The sequence below is a fragment of the Oculina patagonica genome, chromosome 14, assembly GCF_052425735.1.
Source record: "Oculina patagonica isolate OP01 chromosome 14, crgOcupat, whole genome shotgun sequence".
Taxonomy (NCBI): Eukaryota; Metazoa; Cnidaria; class Anthozoa; order Scleractinia; family Oculinidae; genus Oculina; species Oculina patagonica.
The window spans coordinates 447,401-460,714 of NC_135771.1; the positions used below are offsets into that span (position 1 = coordinate 447,401).

General features: G+C 38.2%; 1 protein-coding gene across 1 annotated transcript in view; it reads right to left on the reverse strand.

The window, feature by feature from the left end:
• Positions 1-61: 61 nt before the first annotated feature.
• LOC144638916 (uncharacterized) overlaps positions 62-13,314 on the reverse strand; it is a 17,686-nt gene continuing 4,433 nt past the window's right edge. Inside the window, exons 3-15 of the mRNA XM_078498201.1 lie at positions 10,411-10,752; positions 9,947-10,084; positions 9,435-9,676; positions 8,930-9,035; positions 8,157-8,411; positions 7,279-7,536; positions 6,811-7,080; positions 6,329-6,589; positions 5,498-5,764; positions 5,113-5,379; positions 2,706-2,972; positions 1,928-2,164; positions 62-1,373 (exon numbers count right to left, since the gene is read on the reverse strand). Of these exons, the coding sequence (XP_078354327.1) occupies positions 820-1,373; positions 1,928-2,164; positions 2,706-2,972; positions 5,113-5,379; positions 5,498-5,764; positions 6,329-6,589; positions 6,811-7,080; positions 7,279-7,536; positions 8,157-8,411; positions 8,930-9,035; positions 9,435-9,676; positions 9,947-10,084; positions 10,411-10,752 (3,464 nt within the window). The 3' untranslated portion in view covers positions 62-819. The remainder of the gene's footprint in view (positions 1,374-1,927; positions 2,165-2,705; positions 2,973-5,112; positions 5,380-5,497; positions 5,765-6,328; positions 6,590-6,810; positions 7,081-7,278; positions 7,537-8,156; positions 8,412-8,929; positions 9,036-9,434; positions 9,677-9,946; positions 10,085-10,410; positions 10,753-13,314) is intronic.

Here is a 13,314-nt window from a genome sequence, read left to right on the forward strand (position 1 = left end):
TCGAATTCCCACACGGCAATCATGTAAAGCAGTTTTAGTTTAAGTTTTTTTAATACTTGAGCTTATTGTAACTGATGGTTTCCCGTGTTTAAATAAAGTTTTTCCGTTACATTACATTACATTACATTGCAATCACCCCGACAAGGGCTTGAACTCGGATCGCAAGATCCAGTGTTCTGAGCTTTACCCGGCTCAGTACCACAAACTCTCACTGTTATTCATACTGTTACTGTTACGCCCACGAAGCTTGACTTACGCAACCAATTTCTTGTAACACCTATGTCGTCCAAGAATTGCGACAACAACATTTATGTAAATCTTAGCACTAATCTAAACTTTCATTTTGTAAATATCTTCCTTGTAAAGTTTATCATACTCGCGCGACCTTATTTGGACCAAACATGCTTCTAAAGATATAAAAATTTAAGAAAGAAGTGATCCCTCGTAAAGAAACTTTTTCGAAGGTTCATGCCAAATGTGGCGCACGGTGCAGCCGCACTTAAGTATGGAATGAGATGTGCAGAGCTTATGTAAGGCTTAATTTGCAAGTTTGGCATTCTCGATCGACAGCTCGAGTTTGGTCCAAAAAAAGAGCGCGCGCCAAATCTTTTCCTCAGATTATAGATTTGATATAGATAGAGTTGAAACAGTGGAGTTGTAATAGCCAGAGATTTTCTTAAATAAAGCAAGTTGGAACCTGTAAAGAAGCTGTGATCGAGTGTTGAAGTTGAGGACGTTAATCCCCATCAAAACTCGCTTCAACAATCGTCGTTTAGTTAATTTAAAACAAGATTTTTAAATTGCAAAATCAACCGCGTTTTACACATGCATCCTCTTATTATTTCTCATAACCTGCTTAAGCCAGTTTTTAAAATAAAAAGTATCAGAAAACACAGCTGGATCCCCTTTATTCGTACATCCGTCTTTGGCCCAGCTTGCAACACCCATTAAATACCAACGGCCGTATCTTTCACAGGCCAGCGGTCCTCCGCTGTCCCCTGTACATGTACCTTGACTCTGACCCAGTGTCCCTGCACAGCGCATATGTGACGTCACTGGTTTTATGGCCTTGTAGTGATTTCTGCAAACTCTGTGATTCATCAGAGGAACAGTGGTCTCTTGAAGAATGTCCGATGTAGAAATGGATGGTCCAGTCTTTCCCCAGCCAGTGACGTAGCAACTGGTACCGACATCAAAATCAAAGTCAGGAAGGCAAATAGGTCTGACATGCGCATTAAAGAGGATTGGCTGTTTGAGTTTCATCAGAGCGATGTCATTTTGCACGTTCTGACGATCAAACTTGTTGTGCAAAATGATCTTTTCAACTGGAATATTTTGTTCGCTTCCTTCAATGACTTCTCTGTGAAGTTCTCCTAATGATAAAAAACATTGTGTGAGTCACGGGTAAAAAAATGTGAATGTGATAGAAATCTCCCAAGTTATCACTTCCCTCTTAACTGTGACGATACCGTTTCATTGTTAATCCGTAGTTCTTTGTTATTATAACAGATATTCCTGAAGTACATTATCAGTGTGGCGACTGTAATTTGAATAAATAGGACTTCAAAAGAGAAAAAAATATTAAGGAATTAAGACAAAACGTATTTTTTTCGGGTGCGGCAACGTTATATGCAGTGTACCAAACTAGTGAATAGTGCTCTTCTATCGTTATCTTAGATTTTCCACAAGTAACTGGGGGAATTTTTGATCCCGAGGCAATATTACTTTTTAGCTGTATTGTTCACCAGTAAAAACGAGCACTAAAAAAACAGTTACCTTGAAATCATCAAAAAGTTTTTAAGCATGCGAAACACGTTGCAATTTTTTGTCGATCGCATTATATTGTCATTTGATTTTCCCAAAACTCACTTGTACCAAACAAAAACGTGGCTACACTAGTTATCCGGGTGATAATCAAAGTACCCACCAACAGTGACGTTAAAGTTAGCAGCCTTTCTTTCTTTACTTTTTGATTTAACACAATGAGCTGCAGTCACTATCCAGTAATGGTCCAAGATGGAGGCACCACAGATATGAGGTGTATATTCGCTGTTGTCAAAGTATCCCAACTGGACTTGCCAAGGCCACTCCCCTGGTTTTGCGTTTATCCCTCCTATGATCTGAGGTGACCATGAAACATGCACACGTTTAACACCGCATGGTCCTTTCATGAAAAAGAGAATAATTATAAATATAATCATTGTTCCTTGTCACCCTCTTTGGGAGCATAGGGCGTCCACCAGTTTCCTCCAACGCACACGGTTCTTTACTAATGCTTTAGTTCTTTCCCAGGAGTAGCCTACTCCTTCCAACTCGTCCAGCATGAATCGCTTCCAATTGTAATTATATATATAATTACAGTGAAATTTACCAATTAACAGAGATCGATACGCAACGCTTACAGCGTGTCAAGACCATACTAAATTGACAACAGTTTGTTGAGATAGATACACTAACTGCGAAGTGGCGTTAGCATGGCGATTAGAAGTACAATGGCGGTTGCAAGACCTGAAACGACCTGGTGGCGGGCAGTCAAAACAGAGAGAAGGAAGACATTATGGATTCCTTGAGTACCGCAAGAACGGTAGCCAGAGTCAGGACGGTAATATTTTTGTGATTTCAAAATCGCTCATCTAAGTAAGTAAAAACCACAAAACTGCTCTCAAAAACTGAAATAATTCTATACACCTATTCCATTAACTCACCTACAAACGTAATGTTTAATGCAGCTCTTTCTCCAAGTCCAAAATGGTTGTAAGGTATACATGCATATGATCCATTATGCTCTGCTAGTGCGCGTGTTATGTTGTGGACACCAGTGGATGCATTGGACACCAGAATGCCATTGTGGTAAATATTATATGCAGTAACAGGTGGGTTGGCGTTTGCGCTACAAGTCAGAATAATTGATGAGTTTATTACTCCGACGTTATCTGGTACTGATGCCTCCAGTTTGGTGTCGTATGGTTTATCTGAAAAACAAGTTGTGGTGACGTAATAATGACAATATTATTTGGTTCTATAGATCTTATTCACGATAGCCACCATGTTTCTTTTCTCTTTATAATGCAATTTAGTCACGTGATTCACGAGGGGGCAAGCAAGCTTATATCGACAAATTTCAGCTGGTTTCTTACTATGTCTGATATTTTTTTTCATACCATGCTTTGATTCCCGGCGTATCCAATCGAACAAAATCGAACCAAAAATCAATCGAACCCAATCGAACACCAATCGTTCGATTGGGTTCGGTAATCGAACAAAATCGAACATCTATTTTGCTGTGAGTTCGATTTTCGAACCAATCGAACTAATCAACCCAATCGAAAAAAATCGAACTCAATCCGATTCGATTTTGTTCGGAATCCGTCTCTTGATAAGTAAATCACGCAGGACTAATCAGGGGGACGGAAAACAGGAGTTCGGTTATCAAACGTTCGACTGAGTACGATTGTCGACTGTTCGGTAATCGAACGTTCGATTTTGTTCGATTGTCGACTGTTCGGTAATCGAACGTTCGATTTTGTTCGATTGACCAAAGTTTATTGTGAGTTCGATTATGTACGATTACCGAACCCAATCGAACGATTGGTGTTCGATTGGGTTCGATTACCGAACGTTCGATTGGATACGCCGGGAATATTGTAGCAAATTCATTCTACGTTTTACGCAATTTTGGCGCTTTCGAGGCGTATACGGTTTGCGTAGTTTAAAAACCGAGCAGTTTTTCCAAAGTAACCTTAATAACAAAATCATTATTCCATAACCTGGCTCTCAAATGTGATTTTGGCGCAGATAGTTCACTATTTTGCCGAGCCGATTTTCCAAGAAACGGCATCATTTCAATAATTGCCCCCTGGCAGACAACGTGGCTAATTTGCATTATATAATATAAAAACCATCATGGCGGCTATCGTGAATATGGTCTATTGAGTTGTCATATATTGATACCATCAACATATCAGTGCAGAGGCTTTAGTTTTATCTTGATTTCACTTTTACTTAAGGTGGCTGGTAACGGTTTCCAGCACTTTCCAGCTCTTATACTTTGACGGGTCATTACTACAAATCTTTATCAGTTGATGCTACAATAATGGTATGAAATTAATGCCGAATGATTGGTAAATATGTTGTGATTATTTTCATGACGTCAGTAGTTACTATAGCAACAGTATAACCTGTTAAAAACACCCTAAATTTTGGCTTTATGTGCTTGTTACTTCAAAACGAACTCGGTGACCCCCATTTTTTATAATTGAACATTGATCAGCATGTTAAGATACACCTTTTTGCAAAGTTAAAAAAATTTCTACGAAGCGGTTTCAGAGCCACCTTAAATATTTGAAAATTTAAGGTGGCTCTGAAACCGCTTCGTAGAATTTTTTAAAACTTTGCAAAAAGTTTTATCTTAACATGCTGATCAATGTTCAAAATGGGGGTCACCGAGCTCGTTTTTGAGTTATAAGCACTTAAAGACAAAATTAAAGGTGTTTTTAACAGGTTATACTGTTGCTATAGTAACCACTGACGTCATGAAAATAACCACAACATATTCACCAATCATTGAGCATTAATTTCATACCATTATTGTAGCATCAACTGATAAAGATTTGTAGTAATGACCCGTCAAAGTATAAGAGCTTGAAAGTGCTGGAAACCGTTACCAGCCACCTTAAGTGATTTTAGACACTTGAGCATTTATATTACGATTTGAATGAAGGCTGGACTGATTTTTGTAGCATCAAGTTGTGGCATCAAAGCAGATCAATTTAATTATGTTGTTAGTGTGTAAACTTTAATTTGAGTAATAAGATGTTAATGATGATTCGAGTTAAACACGTCGAGTTTTATTTTATTATCGGCTATACTAAACTGTTGTCTTAGCCAACTTTTTTAGGCTTTCTTCCTGCATTCCTCAGGTAAAATATTAATCAGTCTAGCACTGAATTATATTATTTCAATGCTAGTTATGGGTATTTATGATACATAACTAAGGGCAAAAGCCTTGGTTACCTCGCAAACCATCTGCCTGACAAGTTATTGGCATAATATGCAAAACTAGGTTCGAGCGGTGCTATTAGTTCAATTGTCATGCAACCAATTTGTACTTACGTAAAACATTTAGAACAGCAACAGCTGTATCAGGGAACCCAATTACATTCTCAGCCTTACACATATACGTTCCTTTGTCGTGTCGACTCACATTCTTCAGAACAAGCTGTTCACCTGGTGGTAACACTTTATTGTTGTCTCCAAGCTTAGTCCAGGAGATATGAGGTGTTAGATCTGGAGGGTAGGCAGTAGCATTACAGAATAATGACACACTTGTACTTTCGTTGATGGTTATGTTCTGCGGAAAATGAATAATGGAGAAAGCACCTGTGGAATGAAATGTTTAAAATTAATTATATAATATTTACATTATTTTCATTGTTCGCAGTGATCCACCAAACATCTTTCAGTTGGTTACAAATATCATCTTCTCGATTTTACCCACCTTTTACATAAACCTGAAGAGAGCTGTTAGCACCAGTACCAATGCTGTTGACCGGTACACACAGATATTTCCCTGCATCGTAATGCCTGGCCTTTTGAATCACGTGAATTCCTGTAATACTGCTTCTGAGGTGGACACCGTCACGATAAAACTGGTATTGGCTGGGCGGTGGGTTTGCGTCGGTCACGCACGTTAAAACAATACGACCGTTTCCACGCACTGCTGGAACCACTTTATCGGTGGTTAATCTTGTGGAGGAAGGATTATCTTAAAAATAAGGAACACAAGGTCTCACAGCTTTAAACCTGAGTTGCGAACGAAATACATATGACATTTCCCTCACTACTAAAGACTTTTATCTTGTCATTTCTGTTTCCTGTTTTTCCTACCAGGTGACTAAACTAAAAGATAAAATCAAAGCTAAATAGTGTATAAACACCCAATAAATACTTAAATAAATAAATGGTTAAAATATGACAGGTTATTACAATTACCTCGAGCTAAATGATACCTCCGTTCAGTGGCTGAGAAAAATCAACGTTTGATCAATTTGTACGAAAAATGTTGTCTGAAATCCTCCGAGATTGACTTTCAGGGCTTTGTTCCCTTATGTAGCCGAGATATTATCACTTGTAAAGATGACAGGAAATCGCAAAGAACAGCCGAAAGTATGACTGTACGCTTCATCTGGTTTAGAGAAGCATGTGCTTGATAAAACAAAGATTACAAGCATTATATACGACTTTTAAGTGCATAAACTTAACACACACATTCACGTTCTTACGATAAGCTTCTTAGGTTTTAATTCAAGTCCAGCGAGGACTAACTTACAATGTACGTCGAGGAATGCCGACTTAGAAACGGGTTTTCTAACTCCATTATCGGCGATACATCTGTATTCCCCACGGTGTGACCGGTTAACAGCTGAGATCAGTAGAGTATTCCCAAAAGCCACTGTTTTGTCGTCTCTGACTCTTATCCACGACAGCTCTGCTGTTGGTTTTCCTGTGGCATTGCAGTAAAGTGTGACATTTCTTCTTTCTTGTTCCAAAACAGTTATGTTACGAGGGCCATTGTCAATAACTGGCGAAACTGAAATAAGAAGGTTTTAATTTTTATTTAATATTAACCTCGGCAGCATCTTAAGGAAGCAAGGGTGTTTGTGGATGAGAAGAAATGAAGAGGATACAGTGTACAATAAAATGTGTTCATAATGACTCCTGTTATCAATCAGATATGGAGATGAACTAGACACAACCTGCTGTTTTGAGTTAAAAGGGAATCCTATAAACACATGAACACTAGTAACTTACAATTGCCCATCTCAACTGTGGCCGCTGCAGAAACATTTTCTCCACGCACACTCACAGCCGTGCATCGGTAAGTTCCAAAGTCCGACTTCGCCGCATTTTTTACTCTCAGTGTTTTGTCTCTAGATCTGTAATATACCCTGCTGTTGTCGCCAACTTTTTCCCATTTTATTACAGGGGGTGGATTTCCCGTCGCATTACAGACGATCTGAAAACTATCTGTTTCGTTGACAAGTTGATAGGCAGGAAGAATGGAATCGATGTCTGGGGACTCTGCAGTGGACACGAAATAAACGATCATTATTAATTAAAATACCATACTTCTTTCTATCAATACGTTTAGTCTTCGCTCTACGTAACCGGATGCGTATCCGTCATGCCTTCATATTCTTAATAGGTATATGCTATCGTCTTATCGGTTCTCCTCCTTTGCCAGTTACTGGAAAACAGAAAAAAGGCGCTACAACTCACCATAGAGAAGAAGAGTAACATTAACCTTCTCTGCACCCGCAGCATTGGAGCAATTGCACGTGTATTCTCCCTGATCCGCCACTGTAAAATTACGAATAACAAAAACGCTTCCATTGACGTTAATCAAGACACCCGCGCGGTAAATTCGACAAACTGGTTTGGGATAGCCATTGGAAGAGCACCTTATGGCAACAGTTTCACCAAGACCGGCCACATTGTTGGACGCATTTGTCTTAATGGCAGTTTTACTCGGGATTCCTGTAGGTTTAAGAAAGGAGTTTTCGTCAATTGGAGCAGGTAAAAGGACGTAACTTCTGCTTTTAAACGACGACGAAATAATAACGAGCATTCAAGACCTTTTTGTTTCGCAAAAGCGTTTGCAACGTAGATAAGACGTTTGATTGTTGAACTATATCAGAATTAATCAATATTTAGTCACCGCCTGATCTTGTTGATATCTGTATTTTTATTGTTATTATTATTCGTAGTTTTCTTATATTAGTTAGCTTATACTTATATTTTATTATATGCTATCACATTTATTAAGTTAGACTGTAATGCGCATGCGAGCATCTTCATATGAAGCATGCTCAATATAAGTAATGAATTATTGTTATTATTATTATCATCATCATCATCATCATCATCATCATCATTATTATTATTATTATTATTATTATTATTATTATTATTAATTTCGAAACTAGTTCTGCACATTAAAGTGTTCATTAGTGGTACAATAAAATAGAAAAGAATATGAAAAAAAATCAATTAAACACGGCTGTGTATGATCGGTAGAGAGAAATTAGTTATGAAGTGCATTCACTAAAACCGAGGAAAAAACTTCACAAGGGAGTAGAGAGAGCCAAACTACCAACCTATTACGTTGAGCACTGTTGTTCTCGTGTCATTTGCTACAATGTTAATCGCCGAACACTGATAACCTCCACCATCCGCCAGGGAGATGTTATGAAGAGTGATGTTACGAGCCCATTGACTGTCCAGAAGAACTTTGTTATTTTTCTTCCATACAACACTCGGTGTGGGTAAACCAGTCACTGTACATGCTAATGTTACGTCATTTCCAATTTCAGCTGTTTGATTTGGAGAAATCCACAGGATCCTGGGTGTAACTAAAAGAAAAGAAAGTGATTTGGGGTAAATTAACGAAACAAAATGGGATGAGGGGTATGTTAAAGAGCCAAGGAGAAAAAAATCATCACACGCAAACGACTAAAAAATCAAACCTATAGTCCGGTATGATAAATATAACATTTTTTTGATCCAATTGAAAGCACTTTTACACATCTCGCAACACTTATAGAACATGAGTAAACCTTTCAAGCAAGAAAAATAGAAGGAGAAAAATCTTGGGGATATTGTCTTAATTTGACAACAAATTGAGTTCTTATAACAATGCACAATGGCAATCGGTTTTATCAATAGGGAGAACTAGGGTAACAGAATATGTTTTGGATTCATAGGGTCTTAACCAGTTTTAGTGAACCATCTTTGGCCGTTATTAGTGTTATGAAAGAAAAGGGGACTCGATTTATTTGGCAATTCAATCCTAAGAGTTTTCATAGTGATATATGTGAGGTTATGGACGTTTTAGAATGATATAGAAAATATCCCGGAGATGGAGTATTACCAAACGATTCAGCAGTTGATGCACACTTTGTGTTTTCCTGAAACTCGACATCATCAATGGCGATATCACTGAGTGCAGTATCACCAACAATACCTTCAAACGTTACCTGCAACAGACATTAATACAAAATGTATTAACAAAACGTACACGCCGAAACGTATGAAAAACATCTCGAAAAGTCTACAAAGCGTTCTTGCTACAAAGGTAATCCAGTAACCAAGTAAAATACCTACATAATTTGTGCGGATAACTATAATGGCAATGAAGATGAATTTTTCAACAATGACACGAGCATGTGACAAAGAAAAATTCTGAGTCCCCGACGGGAATCGAACCCATGGCCTCCCAGATACCGGTTGGGCGATATCTGGGAGATATCCGGTAAAATGGGAATGTTTGGGATATGACTTAGAAGGTGACCTTTCGTGTCGACAATCTTAAACTGTTTTTACTTCACTTCATCTATTACTTGTAAGACCGTCCGAAGAAGCAACATTATTAATACCTTATACGTGCCATCAAAATTAAGGGGCACCGTTGCTTTGTACCATCTGTTTCCATGGTTGCCTGACGCCTGCCACAAAACTTGATCTCCAACTTTTACTTTGAGGGAATCAATTGAATGTCCATAGAGATGATAGTAGAACACCATACAGGTAGCGTTCTCATTGCTTTGTATGTGTGGTGTCACAAGTCTAGCAACGTCACCCTTGGTTCGTCCTGATGCCTCTATGTAGAAGTAATATCCTGCAGTGAAAAAGGTATGGTAATTATTCTGTTTAAAACGGATGGGTAGACGTTCTTGATGCGCTTATAGAATCCTCGTGACGACAAATATAAAGTCGTGCCAGGAACGCCTTGTAGGTTGTAGAGAAAATTGAAGAGAAATGACAGTCTCAACTTAATGTATGAAAATGGCTTCCTAAATCTGTTAATGTCGAAAGTGCGAGTAGAAGGTATCATAACAAGTTGTATCACATCGCCTATTAACAGTATATCAAACCATGCTACTCTTACCAGAACCTGAGGTGTGATCCCGTGATGGCCCCGTGTCACGTGATGAAGTTGGACCAAATTTCCTTGTCCATGTAAGGCCTTGGCTTCCAGGCCCATTCTCCCAGCCACAATACCAGATGTCAAAGTTACAACTTGCATCTGTGACAAGAGGTTTTAGTTTAGTCACTCAGTTCTAACAGAGCATCATCAAAGTGAAAAACAGCAAACAATAACTGTACAACTGACGTGAGATTCCGTACATATTGATATTTACTTATTTAGTGAAAGTAGTTTTCGAAATTGCCGAATTTCGATATATTTTACATTTAGCCTAAATCAATAGACCTCAGGACGAGGCTCCGGGGACTAAACTATAGAGTTTGTGGGGTTTATTCCCCAGAGCCTCGCAGTGATGTCTATTGTTTTAGGCTGGATTTTAATATTTCGAAATTGGTCTATTGATAAGTTTAACACGTCTCGCTTACCCTTTGCATCCACGGTGTAGTTGAAGTCACAAATCACTCCAGCATCTTCAGTATGATTACAGTCACTGTTTCCCCAACCGAAATGCGGACAAGCAGCAAGCGTGTTTTCATTGCCTGTGCAGTTGACCTCATCCAGCAATATTGGCCCACCCTTTGCACCACCAAATGTAGAACCAGTAGTGAACGCAACTGCTCTTGGGTATCCCAACATACGGCAAACCACATGGGCATCATTCATGTCCCACCCATCATCACACACTGTGCCCTCCTGGCCATCGTAGTAAAGAGAAACACGACCTTGATATGGGTAGCCTCTTCCATCTAATAGCTTAACAGATAAAACTGTTAAGGAATTACAAATAATACTAATTAGAACTATTACGACACATCTGCCTGCATTATTTAAGAAAGGATCGTGATTATATTTGAGGAAACGGGGATCGGATGGACCGTTTGCAAATCCAAAGATCCAAAAAAAGCCCGGTCCGAATAAGGTTAATGCATTTTTCTGTTCAGTCATGCAGCCATTAGTAGTTACATAAGTCAGGAGTCGAAGATTTATATATTCGTGGAATTATCATTTTTGTTTATTTTTTTTAAAAAATATTAACCACTCCCAGGCAATGGCCTCCCCCATGGCCTACCCCTCGTTTTGTACCTATCCTTCTTCAATCGTTGATCTAGCTTTATTATAAAAACTACAGTGGTATAGTAAGTGGAAGCAAATCGAGAACAATGGTATCACACGTGATATCATTTTTGACCAATCAGCTCGCAGAGTTTGCCGTGTTTTATTGCTCAATGAGCCAAATTTTATCAATATTAAGTCGAAACATCTCCGTATCTTCCTCGGCAATCTTCGGAAAACGTCTAAAATTTTCGGAAAAGCTCGAAAAATGTTCGGAATCATTCGTACGGCCTTCGGACAACATTTTGAAAATCTTTGGAAATCTTGGGAAAATGGTCGGAAATCTTGGGAAAATGGTCGGAAATCTTCGGAAAATCGTCAAAAACATAATAATTAGTAGGTTAATATAATTAACAGAATAATACATGGTTGCTTGGATATACGAAATTTATCTATCGATTTGAACACTCGAAAATAATTTTCATATCTCCACGCAACCATGTATTATCCTCTATTTAACTGCGCTGCGCAGTTCTTGCTTTGCACGGGATTAATTTTTTGTCGTCGTTTTAGTTTTGTCGGTGACCAGACCCAAACCTCCACTCGGACAGGCTTGAAGTCACGTAATGTTTAGAAGCTACATATTCTTATACTTTGGTCTTTACAAAGAATGTTTAGTGTTAAATATTTGATATTGAAGCATTTGACACATGGAAAATACTAAATTTCCATGCTTTGAAAGAGAAATCTAATTCATCGGGCAAGAATCTGTAATTAAATACCATTACGTTCGTGTCAAAGAATGTGCTGAGATGACGAGTTTCACTTTCGATCGGCTAGACCTCGTGTCACGTAATGTTTTAGAGCTATTATCAGCTACTTTTCAAATCTTTGCGAATCCTTTGGTCTTCACTTAAAGAAATAGTGTGAAGTATTTAGAAGTGTTTGAATCAAAGAAAATACTAAAATTTCATGCTTTTAAAAAACAATACGCTTTAGCGGGCAAGAATTTACATTTATTTACATTACGTTTGTGTCCTGGAATGTGATAGCGTTGGTGCTACAAATGGAAACTAAATATATCCTTTGGTCTGATCTTAACCTAGCATGTTAAGTGTGAAATGTTCGACTTTTTAGCGTTATGTATTTTTGAAGTTCTGTCATCTAGAGGATTTCTGAAATCTGAAGGAAACTCTGAGACAAACATGCCCTGATTTTCAAGGCTTAAAATTAAAGTTACGTCATTGGTAAATTAATTCCCATTCAGCAAAAAGCAGCACTAGTGTTCTTCTCAAATTTGATTTAATTATTTGCTCCAATATTCCATTTTCGGAGCGAGTTATTCAATCTTTAAACGGGAATTCAATACAACACTGGATGCTGATTAAAAGGATTTTTTGGTTTCGCGGCTCAGGATTGTGGGAATTAAATTTGGCCAGCATTAGCATATAAGAAAAATATTTAATTGCGGATGGAACTAGTCAACCATGAAATGTCACACAAGGTGTTTTCTTACCATTTTGTTTGTCAGTCGCAACATTGTTTGACGCAGGCAAAGGGGATGGGGGGTGCATTTTTTGTTCCCGTAACATGGCTCCCCTAGAGTGGTCACGTGACCAGCACAGTTTTAAGCTCTAAGAGCTTCTTGTTACAATACAGCCATGTATTCTAATCGATAATAACATTCACTGTTTTACGGTTCATTTACATTCTACTTACCGTGAAATCGACGAAATAATCTAGCTGCAAAACAAAATGCAAAATTCAATTGAGAATAGCTTTTTCTTTCGACATTATTAACTGCGCTGCGCAGTTCTTGGTCAGCTCGTTGTTTTTTTATTAACTGCGCTGCGCAGTTCTTGCTCTGCACGGGTTTTTTTTTGTCGGTGAGTAGACTGATGCCCCGCTCGGCCAAACCTTGAGTCACGCAACGTCTTGAAGCTATAAATCAGTAACCTTTGGAAACTTTACGAAAATAAGGTCTTTACTTAGCATGTTTAATGTAAGTATTTTGAAGCGTTTGAATCAAAGAAAATACTAAAATTTGATGCTTTAAAAGAAGAATTCGCTTTAGTGGGCAAGAATTTACATTTATTTACATTACGTCTGTGTCCTGGAATGTGCTGGCGTTAGCAAATTTCTACTTTCACAAGGAACCGATCGGCAAGAATCACGCAATGCTCTGAAAGCTTATCTGCTACAAATGGAAACTAACCTAGCATGTTAAGTGTAAAATGTTCGACTTTTAAGCTTTAAAATTTTTTGGAGCTGTGTCA